This window comes from Diadema antillarum, unplaced genomic scaffold (assembly GCF_040938485.1).
Source record: "Diadema antillarum isolate AM-2024a unplaced genomic scaffold, OU_Dant_1.0 scf00000075, whole genome shotgun sequence".
NCBI classification, from domain to species: Eukaryota; Metazoa; Echinodermata; class Echinoidea; order Diadematoida; family Diadematidae; genus Diadema; species Diadema antillarum.
The window spans coordinates 499,503-518,297 of record NW_027270964.1 but is presented as its reverse complement, the minus strand read 5'-3'; the positions used below and the strand labels follow the sequence as shown (position 1 = coordinate 518,297).

At 41.1% G+C, this 18,795-nt stretch overlaps 1 protein-coding gene across 1 annotated transcript in view; it reads right to left on the bottom strand.

Moving 5' to 3' along the window:
• LOC139717437 (protein patched homolog 1-like) overlaps positions 1 to 18,795 on the bottom strand; it is a 76,574-nt gene that overhangs the window by 26,977 nt on the left and 30,802 nt on the right. The window contains exons 6-12 of the mRNA XM_071628934.1: positions 18,373 to 18,470; positions 10,830 to 10,944; positions 10,176 to 10,268; positions 4,505 to 4,626; positions 2,943 to 3,090; positions 2,285 to 2,416; positions 1,526 to 1,684 (exon numbers count right to left, since the gene is read on the bottom strand). Of these exons, the coding sequence (XP_071485035.1) occupies positions 1,526 to 1,684; positions 2,285 to 2,416; positions 2,943 to 3,090; positions 4,505 to 4,626; positions 10,176 to 10,268; positions 10,830 to 10,944; positions 18,373 to 18,470 (867 nt within the window). The remainder of the gene's footprint in view (positions 1 to 1,525; positions 1,685 to 2,284; positions 2,417 to 2,942; positions 3,091 to 4,504; positions 4,627 to 10,175; positions 10,269 to 10,829; positions 10,945 to 18,372; positions 18,471 to 18,795) is intronic.

Sequence of the window (18,795 nt, the reverse complement as noted above, 5' to 3'; positions counted from 1 at the left end):
CCTGGCCGGGAACGTGTTTTTGCACATGTCGCTTCCGTCAAAGGGGGGCTCATTTTGCCAGTCCAACAACACACCACCACCACTACTACCAACACCATCGTCACCATCACCACTCCAACCTGATCCTCCCCTCCCTGGCTCCTGGGCGACACCCAATGGTTTGGGGGAGGTGATGGGAATATTTCAATCAACTCATCCTCTCCAAAAAAAATAGTCTCGGTAATGTGAAAAGGTAGTAGCCCTTGCATGTATCTGTGCTGGCTGCAACATGCAGGTTTAACACACACACACACACACACACACACACACACACACAAGGAGTCTCATTGCTCACAAGTTCACATCAAACTTGTCTTACAAACACACCCCTCAATTCAGATAAGGCTATTGGCTACTTCCTATCATAGTACTGTCTTCAAATTAGAAGTTATTTGAAGAATGCCTCAGTCAAATGTAAACATTGGAAGTTGAATTTCCCACTAAAAGTAGGCGAGCATGTAAATGGATCTACTAGCTTTCAATGTCATGTTGCCAAAATACAACAATGGGGTGACAGGATACAAAGAAACAACACTATCAGTAATCTATAAAACATTTGACCCATGCCAGTTACAAATACATATGAAAGTAGTGCCACATAGTTTAAAATACAAAACGACAAGTGGAGCTAGTAATATGTTATAATATCGGTAAAAGGAGCACAATTTGTTGACAGATGAATGATAAATTTCAGCTAAAAAAACAAAAACAAAGACTAATACTTGTCTTCAGTCCCACTAATGGTCTTTCATGATGTAATCCTGTTTCCCCACTTTTTTTTTTCCAACAGAGTAATTCAAAACAGCAACAATGCAGGTAAGGCATTAGCAAACAAGGGTGTTCAAATTGAGCAGAATAAGGGTGCGTTTATGCTTCCATTTTGGGGGCCAAAATCAGGCTTTTGAAACGTGATTAGTGCAAAACGCTGTTGCGTTCATGCTCATTTCGATAGAAACGCTGATTCAAAATGCCGATCCAAAACGCACAAAAAGGTGCGTTTACGATCGGCGTTTCTGACTAATCACGTTTGATGGGGAAGCATGAACGCAACAGCGTTTCTAAACGCGTTTAGAGTGATGTCATCTAAACGCCTTTCCGGTTCACGTGAAAAAGCGCGCGCCCAGCCAGCCAGCTACCCTGGCCTGTGCAGTTTTCCCATGTACTGTGCATACACATGTCTTTCCCAGCTGCTCTCCCAGGCCAGGCCACCGATCGCAGCATGCGCCCCAATTTGACCTGCCTCTGCTGAGGTCAGCGAAGCAATCGCAAACGCTCTTTCCAAGGCTCGAAGAAAGTGAGCATAAACACTGCTCCCGTGAATGGCGTTTTGAATCAGCGTTTTGAATCAGCGTTTTGAAAAGCTGATTCTGCCTTTGCAAATTGAGCATAAACACACCCTAAGATACACCAACAAAATCGAGGCAAACAAAGCACATTTAACAAACATGTCAGCACGCAAAGGAAAAGAAGACTTTATCCAGTCTACCTGAGTTGTAGATGCGTTGAATACAATGCCAATAAGAGCGCAGAAGCCAAGCCCTGCAGAGACGGAGCCTGCCACCAGCAGCACCCCAAAGAGACCCAGCCCACCCTGGGAGAGGACCCCATCGTACAGCTTCATCATCGTCAACGTGGCGTACATCACCTGCGAGACAAAGAGGAGGCAAAAACGTTCATCCACAAAACTTCAATACAACTAAGTGATCTTGGCAAAACCATGGGGTTTGTTTTCACTAGAGTCTACTCTAAGAAATAGACTTGGAACAAGCTTATAAAATAGAGTTCAGGGCTTTTTATACTACCCAACACAATGTGGCTGTTTTCCATGGAGAAGGCAGTCTACATGACTTCATATGCCTCAAGGGGATACATGACTGGAAAAATGGCTGGACTGCCGTACTTGACTAAAAAAAGGAATTGTGTCCACAGACATCAATGGGGTATTTGCATCAACCTACATGTACTTGAGCAGATCGCATCACGGCAATCAAATCAACAAATGTACAACCTGTGATGACCAAAGTATTTTGCAAGAGAGCAATGTCAACTATAAGATTCAAGAAAGAAGATGGGAAATTATCTTTATTTCCTAACTTGGTGGAGTACATGAAGGTATACAGATTGAAGAGTTTTCCAAGACACACACACACAGTTTTCACAAAAGATAAGAGATACTGAGGAAATGAGGAGGAAATTAGGAAGAAAAGACATCTAGCATATGGGAGTATTAAAAAAAAAAAAGTACCATGATTGCGTAACCCATGGCAACCCTGACGACACTCGTCTGAGAGAAGTCTTTGAGGAGGTCATTGAGGGACGCGGAGGAGAGTGCATTCACGTCTTGAGTTGAGTTGGTCATCGTGGAGTTGCGCACGACCTGACAAAAAATGTTCGGGGAACAATCGTAGAGTGAAATATTAAAATCTGTAAAAATCATAATCTGTAATAACTAAAATCTGTAATAATCAAAAGAGGTATCATTGTTAGCATAAAAGTTCAGACAAGTTAAAAAAAATCTTAAGACTGATGAAACACTGACTTTTCATGTGATATATTACTGTATCAACTGACAAACAAAATGTAGCAAAACTGGAAAAGATCAGGGTAACTTTTTAGTTCGATCATACACAAATACTTGTTACACTAGAGAAGAAATAGGCAGCTTGAGGATACACCTTTTGAAAACATATTGGTTTGCATACATATAATAGATAAACACAAAGAAATCAAACCTCCTTTAATGATAAAGAAACACAAGATGTTAACCTGTTGAAGACTACTCCCAAATACACTCGGGCAGGTGTCTATGGGAAACTCTTGTTCACATGAAATCAGCTCGTCCCCAGTGGGTCAAGAGGAACTCTGACCCAGTGTCCAGCTCTGGACATTGCTGGAATACTTACGTTTGTGAATTTCCTCTGCCACTCCTCCAGGATGGACCGCGCCTTGTCCTCCGTCCACCTGATTTCGTCCACCTTGATGTGGTTCTTCCATGCCTCGTACATGTCCTTCTCTCCCCTGAGCTGAATGACCGTCTGGAGGGCTTCAGCACTGCAAGGTTTTTTGGGAGGGAGAGTGTTAATAGAATATTCCATGTGACAGACAGCTGTCAATCAATCAATGCCTGTCATTCCTAAATACCTACCAGCGCTCTTCTTACTCCCAATCTTTCAAGGTAATCTCGACTTCTATGCGCCACACAGACATAATGCCCTCTGCGTGAACTCACAATACGTATCATTTCCTCAACAATACTGAAGGGATGAATTTCATGTGATAAATGATACCCTGTGGTTTAATCTTCAATGATCATCGTTACCAAGACTTTCATAAAATTGTGATATCTTTCAAAGTACAGTTTTTGTCTCATTCTATAACTTAAATAGTATTCCACCATTCTCCCTTGAACAAAATCTCAAGATATGATGATGGAAATGCTATTCTACACCCACTGATGTCTGCACAATTTGCGAATGTAAGGTGCACTCAATCACGAATAGAAATAGGCCTTTAGACAGTTGGGGTGCATGTACATTACAAGTATGAGATCAGTCTTTCAAGATCTACACTAATTATGGGCAATGTGTCCCCGATCAAGTAGCACAGCCACCGATAATCTAATTATCACAAGAGTTTGTCACCAGACTTGTGTGCCTGGAGATGAACAGAAAACATCTTGCGACTGATTTCGCCGAAAGATATATCCAACAAAATTGCCAGTGACAAATAACACTTGACTAAATGACACATGTCTTGGAAATTATTTGACTAGGATCACACAGGAACAAATTAACGGGAGACATCCCATATTGCTTCAGGGTTTGAGGGCCTAATACTTCATTATTCCCATTGCTCGTATAGGCCTACAAGAGAACTTGCTTTAAATACCATTCTCTAGTTCAGTAATAATCCATGTACAAGGGAGTGCTTTATTGAGAAGTGATGTATGTCGTACACATTCGCGTGTTGTTGTTTTTTTTTTGAGAAGGTTTAGACAAGTTTACCCTCATACAGACAGTATATGAGTGGATTGAGTGAAAGCAGCAGTATTAGTAGAACCCATCACTGAAAGTTTGAGGAGAATCAGAAATCCGTAAGACAGTTCATATTTTGTGAAAAGTACATGTTAAAGGTAATATTGTTCTCCTGCTTTCTGAAACAGTGAAGTCAAGCACTCTTTCACTTTGCTAAAAAATATGGAAGTACGTTGAATTCTGTTCATATTTTCTTTGTAAATACTGTTGTCAAGCAGTAATGTCTCAAACTGTTTCAGTCTTCTCATTCAGCAATGACAGCACTGAAACTTTAAAAATTCACAACTTTTGAACATATTGTCCGAGTTTCCTCAAACTTTCACTAATGGGTTCTACTAATATTACTGCTAATTTTTTTCAATAAGCGACATATATCTGGATGAACTCATCCTTTAAGCTGAAAGAAGAGACAAGAGCTGTTAAAATCTCACCTGTTGATGACACCACTCTCATTCTTGGTCACCCCGCCGATGATGAGCTCCTCCGGCCACTGCATGTAGCGGCTGGCAAAGCCAGCACAACCCCCGGTCAGCTGGCTAGCAATGTCCGGAATCTTTTGGGGTTGGAAGAGGGGTGTGGGTTTAGGTGTTATCCGCAGAATGGGAGTGGGGGAATGAAACAATGGTTTGATGGTTACAAACTTGAACACTCTGAAAAAAATACCAAAGTCAGCTTTCTTTCATTTCTTGGTCTTCATCATGCTCCCTCTTCAATTCAATTCAATTCAATTTTATTTCCATTTCCATTGAATAAACAATCAAAGTCTTCAATCAAAGTCATAGAAACAGCAGAGCTCAAATTTGTGAGTAAATAACTACCAATATAGCAATGATGAAGGGATGAGCAGAAAAAAAGACAGCTTTGCCATCATTGATAACAGGTGGAAATTACTTGGTTTGAAAGCTGACAATGATCTAGCACAGAGTATCCACTATTGCCAAACTCAAATGCTCCTATTTTTCTAAAACAAACAATGTACTCATCTGAACCATCTGAACACAGAGGCAAGTAAGCACTTGCACCTTCCACAGGAATAAAGAAGTGGTATAAGAGTGCATAGAACCTGACATGCAGAACACAAAAGACTTCATGGAGGAAAAGCATAATAGAAAGATTAAACGAGAACTTACCTGTTCGAAGCTTTAATCTCGATTCTATTAAGTAATAGGAGGGTGATATTACGTCAGGAGAGAGCCCGCCATGTGTGCATGCGCAGTAGAACCAATTTTCGAAGAGTGAAAAATGGATTGTCACTAGATGAAAGATAACGGGAACTTGCAATCCTGTTCGAAACAAAGCCGACTTACACTCCTGTTAGAACAGCAGGGTGGGTGTGGAGGGGACGTAATATCACCCTCCTATTACTTAATAGAATCGAGATTAAAGCTTCGAACAGGTAAGTTCTCGTTTAATCTTTCTATTCTATTGCGTAATACTCGTTAGATATTACGTCAGGAGACTTTAAAGCCTGTGACGATACATTTTTCCCCCAGACGTAACATAAATGTTATGTGAATAACTGAAGCACCTACCAAGAGGTCATTAGTTTTCTGCTACACGAGTGACAGCCTGCGAAAAGCTCATTTTGGCGTCTTTTGGCTTATTGTAGAAACGTCGAAACGTTCGTTCGTTTGACCATCCAGCCTGTTCAAGTACTGCAGTCACTGGTACATCACCCCTGGTTGCGGCTGAAGTTGATGCTGCTCGAGTGCTATGCGCTTTGTACTTATCAGTGTTGATACCTGCTGATGTAAGCACTTCCTTCAGCCAACGAGCAATAGTTTGTGATGATACCCTTTTGTGGGGTTTCTTGTAGCTGATGAATAGCTGTCGTTCATCCCCCCTGAGCATACTTGTTCTCTCAATATACTCTCTGAGGTACCTTACTACGCATAGGCGTCTGTCTGGAGGATAAGATTCCAGGGTAACCGAAAACCCAACATTCCCTGGTCGGTTCTGCTTGATCAGTTTTTCAAAGTGAAAGGTAATTGAATTGTTTCTCAATTGCAAATGATCAAGATCCATGAATTTCAGAGACTGAATCCTTTGCGCTGAAGTCAAAGCAATGATCATGCACAGTTTTAATGTTAATTTCTTCATAGACAGCGACTTTGCTGGTGACATAATACGCAACAATCTAAAAACAGGACCAACATCCCAGATTTCTTTGTATCTGGGCAAGGGAGTCCGTAGGTGAAAAACTCCTTTCAGGAACCGACAGACTAAGGGATGTGTACCAACTGTACACGAAGCGTCATTTAGTGTCAAGAAAGATGATAAAGCACTGCGAGCTTGGTTTATGGTGCTGTAAGCTGCATTTTCCACATGATAGAGTTTACTGAGGAATTTGAGGACATCCGTAACATCCGCATAGTAGCAGTTGATATTGTTCTCACGGCAAAACTGGTACCATTTTTTAATGTAGATATTGTATTGCGCCTTGGTGGAATCTCTCCAAGAAGCGGCCATGATGTTAATGATGTCCCTCGAAATTCCTTGGTGCTCTAGTGGTGTGCACAAAGCCTGCAACAAAGAAGATCAAGAGTTGCATGTAAGGGATGAGGTGTGTTCAAATTTGGGAGTGTTAGGAGTGTCTTGCTCCTATGAAGCAACATAGGTTTCCCAATTGTCATTTCTCGCAAGAGGGGAAACCATGCTTGACTGGGCCAGTTGGGTACAATGATTAATCCATCTGCATTATCCTCCCTTATTTTTTGCAGGCATTTTGCAATCAGACAAAATGGGGGAAATGCATAGAATTTCAATCCATTCCAATTGAGAGTGAATGCATCGACTGACACTGCTTCTGGGTCAGGCAACCATGAAACATAATTCTGTACTTGCTTATTCAGTCTAGATGCGAATAAATCAATTTCAGGTTCTCCAAATCTAGCAGTGATGGATTGAAAAATGTCCCTGTCAAGCATCCATTCTGTCCGGTCATCAAACTTTCTAGACAAGCGATCTGCTTCTTCGTTTAGTTTGCCTGGCAAATGTGATGCCGTTACCCACACATTGTGATCAATACACCACATCCAAATGTCTCTCGCAATGTTATTACATTCCACTGATTTCATTCCTCCCATATTGTTTATGTAGGAAACTGCAGTGGTGTTATCCGTGCGGATGAGAATGTGCTCATCGTAAGCTCTACTACATAGTGATTGCAGCCCAAATTTTACGGCTAGCAGTTCAAGATAATTTATCTTACTGTCTTTGACATATCTTAACTCCTCTTCATTCCACCTACCCCCTGTGGAATTGTGTAGGTTAGTGGCACCCCAACCACTACCACTTGCGTCTGTACGAATTTCAACAGACGGATTGGGTCTTCTTAGTGGCATGAATGCCGACTGGACATTGGAAACCCACCAAATGAGTTCTTGTTTAGATTCATGTGATAATGACATTCTCCTGTCAAAGTGACCTCTGTGCAATCTTAAGGCAACAACTTTCTCTTTCTCTGTGGCCCTATAAAACAAAGGCCCATACTGGACTGCTGGCGTGGCTGCCACCAGCTTTCCGATCACTTTGGCAACTTGCCTAATTGTAGTGCTTGGGGACAATCTGAGCTCTGAGCAGAGCGTCTTAATTTCATGCATTTTTGCCTCTGGCAATCGAAGAGTCATGTCTTCCGAGTTCAAGATAAAGCCCAAAAATTGGATCACTTTTTGTGGCTGTAGTACAGACTTGTCTGGGTGTACTAGAAATCCTAGGCTTTCTAAGCCCTGAGTGACTGCTTTAACAGAGTTCTTTGTCTGTTCTACTGTGTCCCCAATAATGAGTGTATCATCTAGATAACAAACCACAGTGTGGCCTTGCTGCCTTAACATTGCCAAGAGAGGTTTCAACAATTTCGTGAATAATCGAGGAGCAGTGCTCAAGCCATTAGGCAGGGCCTTATATTGCCAATACTGGCCTTCCCAAACAAATTTGAAGAATTTTCTGTGAGATGGGTGGATGGGGACTGCATAATATGCATCCTGGAGGTCGACTGATGCCATGTAGGCATTTCTTGACAAGAGCTGTGAGGCAGTATGGATATTTTCCATTTTGAAATGTTGGTAAGGTAAATACTTATTCAGATCTGTTAAATCTAGTATGAGGCGTGTACCTCCATTTTTCTTAGGTCTAGAGAAAATATTAGAGACAAAGTCTCCTGTTTCTCTGGAGCATTTTTCAATGACCCCTTTTTCAGACAGTTTATTAATCTCAATGGATAGAGCTCTTCTATCAGTTTCAGAAAGCCTGTAGCTTCTTGGGGGTTTGTTTCTGGATGGTGGCAACGTGGCCGCAAATTCTAGTTTGTAACCATTTATGACCTCTAAAATAGATGGGTCAGATGTAACAGCTCGCCAATTATCCTGAAAGGCATACAGTCGACCTCCAACTTTGGGAGAATCATGAGGGGTTTCTAGAGTTATTTCATCTCTCACCTCTGTAAGGCTTAGCGTTTCCGTTGTGTGTGAGGCGCTGGAGGCAGTGGCTTCTTGTTGCCTTGTGGTTGGCTCTGGCGGTACTGCCTCGGGTTCCGCTCTAAAAAAGGCCGGTCACCAGTACCAGAAAAAGGCCGAGTCGCAGTGGCAGGGGCACGAGATCTGGACCAGCCTGCTTCCTTGTAGCTTCGGTGGGTAGCACTAGCGAACCCCGGCGAGGGCCTGAATCCCCTGTAGGGATGTGGGCTTGAGTAGCTCTTTCTTTGTCCCTTCATCACCCCTGCCGTAACTTTCTGTTCTTCCATAAGGTCCTTAACCTTCTTGCTGAGGTTGTCGCCAAACAGTAGTTTGTTGGTAGTACCAACCATATTCTCTGGCTTGCACAGCCTGGCACATCTCGAGTCTAGGTCTGGTTTGATTAGCTCACGTCGTAAGCAATTCAACTCAAAAGAAGAACTGCAAAGTAGGGCCAGCGCATCTTGTTGTGGGTCCGTGATGTTGCCCGATGGAAGCGAACGGACAAAGGCATTAATGCCCTTTGTCATCGATTTCTGAATTTTTTGTAGTTTCAAGTCTCTTGACTTTGTATGTGTCGGAAGATTGTCCCAAATGAAGGGATTCACTTTTGGGGAATCCATAGCTTGGCAGTTACTGGGCAGAGCATATTTAGCTGCTGTCTCCTCTAGTGCTTTGTTTTCCAGTTGGTGTGTGAGCAAATATGTAGCTGACTGAGCAATTTCTTCTTCTATCGGTTCCCCGATATCTGCGTTCACTGCGAACTTCGCCGCAATATGTGGCACTTCGTCTGGCATGATTGGGTAGCGTTCCTCGTCATCCGCGATTGAATGCGTTTGCCCCATACCGGCGCCCGTGTATTCACAATGTTCGCCACTGTATGGCTGCTGTGTACTCGTATGTGTATACATATCATCGGTAGTGTGTGCAGCCCGTGGCTGCGGTGTAACTGCAGACGGATGCAATACTCCTGTAGAGTTTGCAGTACGATTTTCGGCCGGTAATCGCTGAATAACCGACTCCAGCAAGTCTTCCAATTTACTCAGTCTAGTGTTCACATCGGAGCTTGTCGATGACTGGGTTTTTGCGGGATTTGTAGGTTTGCTCTTCTTTACTTGTGCTGTGCGCTGAGCAGGTTTCGATTTCCCGCCATCTTGTGTAGCCGTAGGGGCACACAGCTCTGTGAGCTTCCCCTGTACGGCGGCTGGTTGTCCGCCCGTGGCGGCGTGTGAAGCTGCCGTGGGCTCACGTGGAGCGGCAGCGCGAAATTTTTCTTTCATCGAGATCGGCGGAACCGATGAATCCATGATTTGATACTCGAAACTGTTTGTCTGCCCGATTGCAGGGTACAGTTCTAGTGTCTTGAAGCAATTTTACCCCAAAACACATTCACTAGATAGGCAAAATCCGAAAAGAAAAAAGCCAGAAAAACGGAGGGATAAAATCCTGCGTCCGAATCTCAGCATGCACGATGACGTATTGGTTCTACTGCGCATGCACACATGGCGGGCTCTCTCCTGACGTAATATCTAACGAGTATTACGCAATAGAATCAACATCTGCAATGTATATATGGATATTGTGTACATCCTTCAGTCATCAAACACCATTCACATGAATGAAGAGAGAGGCGGTTGCCATGGTTACTTACCTCACCGGACTGTTTGTTGGGCGCCATATCAGGGCATTCCTGGTCCTGAGGGTTGAGACAAGGCTTCACCTGATATGCATGCCCAATACCCGTCTGGAAGGGGGGAAGGACAGGAGGGGGGTTGGGGCGAGAACAGGTCAGAGGGGAAATGGGTGGAAAGTGGGGTACAAGAGGCACAAACAAGATGAAATGTGTTAATGGATGCAATAAAATTCAGCACAGTTAGAACTCATCAACAACAAACGATTCAAACAAACTTAAAGACATTTGTACCATTAGACATCTCTAAAATAACTATCACTCAGCATTGCTGATTGTTATCAGTCTGGGAGTTTCCTTATTACACCATAACTTAGGGATGATACAGAATGACATCAAACAATGTACCATTGCGTTAACAGTTTAACATACATGAACTATCATTGTAAAGCAATTTTTTCGTTTCTACAAAATTCCATCAGTGAATGTTCAAATTATGTTTACAAAAATTTTCAAATTACAAAAAGATATCCTAAACTTAACAAAGAGATAAATATAAATTGAATAAAGGGGAAAAACAAGTGCTAAATTTCAACTGAAGAGATGTAAGAGCTACCCTGTTGTACAGACCACTTACTTATCAAAATAGAAACAAGGCATGTAAATGATACTTACTCTATTAATGATATCCTCAAAGGCCTCTGGAGAAAAATAATCTTCATAGCCCTCAAAGAGTTTTATCAATCCAAGAGGATCTAGAGATGTCCATCTTAGAGTTTTATTATAATTTCTGCAGGTAAGAAAAAAAAAGAAGACTTCTCTGGTAAGCAAAAGTAGCATTTGAAGAAATTTGTTCTCTAAATTTACATGGAAGAACAATTGAACATTGTATGAAACAAAAGTACGGTGAATGTTTAACCCAACCTCTTACTTGCACATAATTTATAGCAAGTACCAATATGTCTCCATGTGGATAAATCATGACTCGAATGAAGATGTCATTAGGCCTACATAATAATCATACTGTATCACCACAAATCCGTGTATCTGGGGGCAGATGCCACAACATTTAAAGATATGAAACATACAAGACACTCTCAAACACATCATAAAAGACTACCCCCACAGTTTATGGAACTCAGAATAGAAGATACAGAAATTCCTCTTGTTTTCATCAAATTTATCAACAATCAAATTGCAGCGTAAAGTGTGAAATGAAAACAAACGCCCTGGCTCTCCTCCTGAAAACTCTCCCATGAGTTTGGAATGACCATGAATTTTCACTCCCATATGATTGCCTCCTGAAAAATTGTTAGTCCTATTGCAGGGTTGATGGCTACCAATCAAAAATGGCCCAAATGTTTTTACTCAAACCTGTGAGAGCAAACTGGAGTTGAAGCACTCCACTGCAGCACAAACACACACACACACACACACACACACACACACACACACACACACACACACACACACACACACACACACACTTAACAAAACAAAAACAAAACAAATCAAAACAAAACAATATTTTACACAGGAAGGGAACGGAGTGACCAGCTATGACCCTAGGAAGAAATCACCACGTCTTAACACCAGGGAGGATTCCAGTTAGAGAACTTTTCTCCTCCTCCTCCTCCTCTTTCCTCCTTCTAGTTCTCATGTCTCCTAGTTAGCAGCCAGGTCATTGACTCGTGGCTCCAATTTGCATACTACTCCGGTGGTCACCATGGAGAAAAGACAGGGGGAGATTGCCCTCACTGGATGCTGGCCCTAGTATGGAGAACTAGTGGAGGAGGGTAATACTCCCTTCCAACTCCAACCGGCAACCAAATGGAGCACTGCATCCCAAAAGCTAAGACTCTTCAACGGTTACAAAAACAAAGCCAGATCTGCAAATTGTCAATAAGATTTTTGTTTTAACACTAATTCCACTGTTTTGGCTTTGTTATGACTAGACAAAAAATGCACATAATCTTTCCTGCTTTCTTTCTATGGGATATGAAAGTGAACTGCTGTATTTGAGAATCACAAAGTATCTTCATGTGACAGCATCACAAAACCTATTCCATCAATCGCGATACTTCGCTTAGAGAGAAAACATACGCAAAACATATAATGCAAAACAAAATGACCACCTTTCCATAACTTAGGACAACAACAGTGTGTCTTCAATGCATATAGACCTACACAGTAGGGTAACCCACAGTAGTTATATGCATATATGCAAACGCTTGCCAAAGGCACTGTTTTGGAAGTGAGTTGACTTGTGTTACTCCTGCAAGGTGGGGGACATGCTAATCGTTTGAAGATCATCCTACCGTGCTCAGGCCCTTGAAGTCATGGGATGGAAGAGGGGTTTACACATTGGGCACGTCTTGGTAAGTAGGGTGAGAAATGTAGGGTGACTGACCGGGTAGAGAAACACTTCGTGAAAAAAAATAAGGGGGGGGGTGTGCTACACTCCACTCCTGCCACAACAAAACAACCGGCATCATGGAAAAAAAAACAGAAGAAAAAAAAATGGGGGTTACAAACTCTGGAGCATCTAACAGCTGGCTGGAGAATTCCTGCTCGAAATAAAAAGTCGCCGAGCAAATTGACGATGGCATCTCCACACTTGTTACTGCTCCTAAAAATGGAGAAAACAGATGCGTCCCAAAGCTCGGACCCACCTCTGCCTTTTTTCTCTGCACCCTCGTCAAACAAGTCCAAAAAGATAATATTGATTCTCCGGATCATATATGTACCGGGGATGTCAATCACAAAGAGATCGGCCCCACTTTCAATTTGGCAATGTCCAGTTCAGATCGAGGTCGCATCCATTTAGCCACGATGACAATGGTCATCTTCATTTTGAACCCGCCAATCAAGTCTGAAAGAAGTATGCAAGGCACAACTTGCATCCAGAGCAAGACAACTACCGAAGTACAACAGGGACATTCGCTGGACGTTCACTAATCACTCAAATTTTGTTGCAAAGACTCCTTCATGGAAGAGAAAAAGAAAGCACATCTTGATCATTACTCTAAAACTGACATCAATATCTTTCTTGATGCAAAGTGCCACTCCTCAAAATCCAAAACCTCTTGATATAATCTGCAAGACTGTCAATAAGTAAAGTTCACAGAAATCGCCCCAGCTTGAGAAAAGAATCCTGTAAACATTGCCACTTTAACAGAAGATGTGCATACAAATTGCGAATAAAACAACACACTGCATCTAGGGAAAGTTGACACTATCCAATATCAATTTTCCTGGCCCATTCCCACCCCCTCCCCCACCCTTGCCAACTTCCTCTTTCAGTATTAAACTTGTGTGATGAACAATGGTGCCTAATCCCATGGCCATGGCATTTCAGTGACCCAGAGAACCACACACAGACTGGCTTTCTTTCTGCCCATGTCTAACCTTGACCTTGGGGTTGATTTGACTTTGTGTGTGGCAACCCGACTGACGAAACTACTCTACCTGCACCCAGACACAATTTTCCTGGAATCCAATCAGTTTTTTTTTTTTCTTCTCCCTCTGACAGTGACTATGGCTCAACTTTCCAGCACAGTACGGCATGCCCCAGGAGAGAGCTATATTTTGTAGTGGACCCTTACCACCAGTTTATGGTATATTGTAGGAAATAATATGGCACATCAAACTAGGTCGATTCCATCAAAATTTCCATTAAATTCCACATTACGGCCACAGTATGAATTTGGTATCCAAAACACCTGCATCTTTCGGAAAAATCTCCTAATGTAGATTTGTGATTTAACATTAAATTTTTGGAGAGGCTGAATCAGAAGATGTAACATCAAGATCATCTTGTAATATTCACCAACATGGATATCAACATGTGGGATAAGGCATTCAAGTTTGGTCTGCATAACAGTTAAAGGCTATCACATAAATATTTGATTGTTGAGACTTTGGAGTCTTCCATTACTATTGTTATTTTTCATCTATAACCCATTTTTTATTAAAACAAATTTCAGAATGCCTAATAACATCTTTTTTTGGTAAAGTACACATATCCTTGACTACTTGCAGACATAAGGAAATTACCAGTAAGCACTACATATTTTCCCCCTGCCAACCGAAGTAGTATAAGTCAAGTGCTCTTTATTTTGCTAAAAACTGAAAATGTGTAGATTTTTCACTCAATTTCCGGTTTCTTTCAATATTGTTCCAGTTCTATGACATTACATAATTACTACAGCCTTCTCGAGTAGCGATGGTAGGGTCAAAACATTACAGATTGTAACTCTTGGACAGATTGCCCAATTTTCCTTAAAATCCATTGATGTGTTCTACCATTCTAAACCATTATGCTGCATTTACAGAATCCACATGTATACTTGGGAGTACGTTGCCCATTAATTGCTTTCAGCATTTTTCCACCTATAAAAAACAAACGAATAAACACTGACCTACACCATAGACCAAGGGTCACACATACATCAATTCATTAATGTTCCTTTCAATAGCATACCACAAACGGAAAGTTTTCTGGAGCACAGAAGGTGAACTGGCCTAGTGGTTGGGTGATTGACAAAGAATTCACCACCAATGGTTCAATTCCCGAGGTGCATCAATGTGGCAGAGAAAGAGAGTTACAATCAAAGCCACTTCTTGGGGAAATACTACAGTCTTAAAAAAAAACCCAAACAAACCAACAAAAAAACTGCAATGCCGGGCAGTGCGAACAACCCATCTGTGAGTTCAAAAGAACCCCTTGCACACCTTATTTGTCAACCCAAATAAAATTCCCTTGACCTCAAAATAAACAGCACTAGAAATGTCGCTATGGCGACTGGTATGCCTCAGCCATAATGCATGATTCTCCTAATAGGTCTAAAGTACATGTGGACAATGTATGATTACATTTTCACAAAATTGGCAAAATATCAAAATGACATGTTTGTCACAAATGTGTTGAATGTTCACCTTCCTTGACCTAGGTTTAATTGGATGAATGAGAGAGCATATATTTGGGGATTTTAGGACTTTTACTTGACTTTGACCCTTTCATAGTTTATGCATTGAGTAATTTTCAAGGTATGGAGGAAAAGTGCAATGTCTGTATTGAATAATAAATTGTTACCATTTTCATCTGGGCCTTTGACCCTTGACCTTTGACCCTAAAATTCATAGGAGAATCATTGTCAGGCAGAACATGCATAAACATGTATTAAGTTTCAAGATAACTTGAGCCACTTCCGAGATATGGAGGAAGAAGTAAAGTTCAGCACTTTCACTTGATCTTTGACTTTTGACCTTTTTGGCAAAAAACAAAAAACAAAACAAAAAACTTCCCAGAGAATCTCTATTGGGTTAAACATGCATACACCAACTTAAAAAAGAAAATAATCCTCCAGGCATTGTATAGATGCGAGGGAAATAGTAAAATTTTTAAGTATTACCCTTGACCTTTGACCCATGACCTTTGACCCATGACCTTTGACCCCATGAACCCAAAATTCCCTAAATAATCACTGCCAGTCAGAACATGCATATATACTATGTTCCATGAAGATACCTTAAACCTTTTCCAAGATATGGAGAAAAAAAGTAAAATTTTAACATTTCTACTTGACCTTTCGACCTTTGACCTTTAATCTCATGACCCCAAACTTTCACCAGAGATCTTAATTGGTTAATACAAGTATACATTAAGTTTCCAGAAAATATCTTCAGGCATTGCATAGATATGGGGGAAATAGTTAAATTTTGAACATTTGACCTTTGACCTTGAGCATGTGCACCCAAAAGTTGATAGGCACAACTTCATCCCCTAATACACATACATGCCAAGTTTCACGAGGATACCTCTAAAGCTTTTTTAGTTACGCTGTCTACAAAATTCATTACGGACGGACGGAAGGACGGACAACCTGAAAACATAATGCCTCCGGCACCACTTCGTGGCGGAGGCATAAAAAGGGGAAGGGGGAAAAAGTTTGGATATACCAAGGGCAGGGCTGCCAAAATTCACATCACTAATACTGTCATATCATCTCACATTATCACTGTTCAACCACATATGGAAAGAGTACATTTTACTCAACATGTCACATGTAAGGCTAATTGATTGACAAATTGCACTTCATTGAGGTAGATGATAAGCACCGATGTATGTCACATGTATAATCATCACTCAATTCTTCTCTCTGTACTTAACCACTGGTTTCCCCCCCCCCCCCCACCTCCTGGGGTTAAGCAACATTTCACCATCGTCTACCACCACCTTGGTCTGGTCTCTATCCTTCCTCTCTGCCAAAAATGTCTGACCATGGACCCTACCCATGGTCTATCAAAGAGCTACTAGCTCTTTGGTCTTACAAACGGGGAACAAGCATGGAGTTTGGGAAGGCGAGACAAAGTGTCAGAGGTACTGAGCAGAAGAGAGAAAGAGAGAGCAGAGAGAAAAGTGGGGGTGGGGTAGCAGGATGGAGTAGAGACCACTTGTTCTGCCCCATCAGTGTCAGACACATATTCACTGCATGAGGCCAGTGGTCATTTTCTCTGCCTTTCCAATTTGATGACCTGGTAAGGGAGCAGTCTCCAAGGCACATAGAAAATAGGAAAACAGAGCGCAAACCCAAGGATTTGTTTACACTACTTTCATTCTTCAACACACAAACATATACATAGGCCTACTATTTGCAATTAAAACAAAAAACAATAGAATTAATTAGTTTACTACAAGCTTTGTACATTAATCAAAAGTGATTGCTTCCAATGACATTATGTGGTTGAGGTTCTACGATGGTGTATATGTACTATTCAACTACTGTAAAAGCAGACATTTTTGTGCGAGTAATTTTTCGCTCTCTTCCGGTATGATAAATTTTATGTTTTTCACTTTCACTGAATCAAAAACATAAAATTATGTTACATTTAACAAATGAAAGATTTGCATGCTTTTATTTTCACACTGGTTTCATGTAAAATGTGTGAAATTTCAACGTGGCAAAAATTTCAACTCTTACAGTAATGAATATATCATTCCAGAGCAGTAGACACAAGACCTTTGCCACATGACTGATAATTTTTCTCCCAAAACTAAAAATGATCAACAAAACCTGTCCAGACAATCTCTGAGATTTTGCTATCTAAAAACCAATAAAAAAACAAACAAACAAAGAACACTGAAGATGAAATATTGCAGTACAGTGTATGTAACAAATTAAGGCCAAAAGAGATGTATGGAGTCACATTGGCAATAAATCTTCCTCACAGCACGGCAACAGTCGCCAACACAAACCCACGCAGCCATCTGCTCACAGAGACATTCGTGAGAGAACGAAAACCGCGATCCTGAAATATGTAGTGCACATTACCTCATAAAGTGGGATACTAAACCGGGAGAAATCTCTCCTCAGTCCCAATCTATAGGATCCTATGTAGTGTACGACAGGAATTGTACCAGGACCCATGCATACACACACTTTATATACACACAACAAAAAAGGAACAACCTGACAGCATCTCTAGTGCTATAAATCATCATCTTATGAGAAGCTTACTTGATGCAATCTCTTGATATTTACTGGCCCTGTTCTTACCATCCCTAGAGTTGCTTGACCTTTGACCCCAATGCTAACCCTGATAATTTACCCCCCCAAAAAAGTTTAAACCAACACAGATTTGCTTTTCAGTGTTTCCCTCACTCTCCTCATGTTTGCCACTCCATAATTACTTTAGCAATCTCTTCCACATCCTTCCAAAAACTTTTCAGCTACTTTCCATATTATACATGCACACAATCGATGCTGCAACAGTATAGATAAGAGAATAAAAGTAACATGAGGATCATTACAAGCGCTAGCCGTTTATAGAAAGCTTTCCATCTTGAAAAAAAAAAATTCTCCTGAAACTTTTAACTGACATCAAAGTGGCACAGATGAAAGTTTACTTCACAATTTCTTTGTAGTCCTGTAGCATGCGCAGTTGAAAATCTAAATTTTTTATTATTTTTGAATTAATTCAGGACAAAGCATTTGTCTTTGAATGTTTTAATAAAGTGACACAAAATGCTGCTCATAAGCATGAGAAGCAATTAAACTGCCATAGGTTATGTCATCATGGAATGCAATAAATTCACTTCATTTTCACGTATAACTGGAAACCAAGAACGAACGCTTCCCAAGTATAAGGGCTAACACCTGTATACCTCACACGGGGGTCTTTCACATGCTAAACATAAGACTTCAATGGTACTCACGGTATGTGAATGGGACTCTCTGGCCCTAGAAGCTTGGCTCCTTCCCAGAAGCAGTCCAGTGGCGTGATTATTGTACAAGGAATAATGTTCTCTATAATCTGCAGGAAGAAAAGACAAGTCAGAATTATTAGAACTAGATCAAAACATGAAGGAATAGAGGAGAATATTACTGACTCTGATGGTGATCAATATTTTCCAAGTCTCAAGCACTTCTACATAAGGTCCCAAATACTTCAATACTCTTGCTACCATTTCATTTTGCATCATAGCCTAGGGTATAGTATTACTGTAAAACCAGAAATATTTGCAGCATAAAATTTTTGCAAATTGCCACTGGCATTCAGGGCATAATATCATAGAAAAGAACTTTCTTGTGCAATTTAATTTAGTAAATCTTGGCTCTTTGCAAAATTCACAAAAATG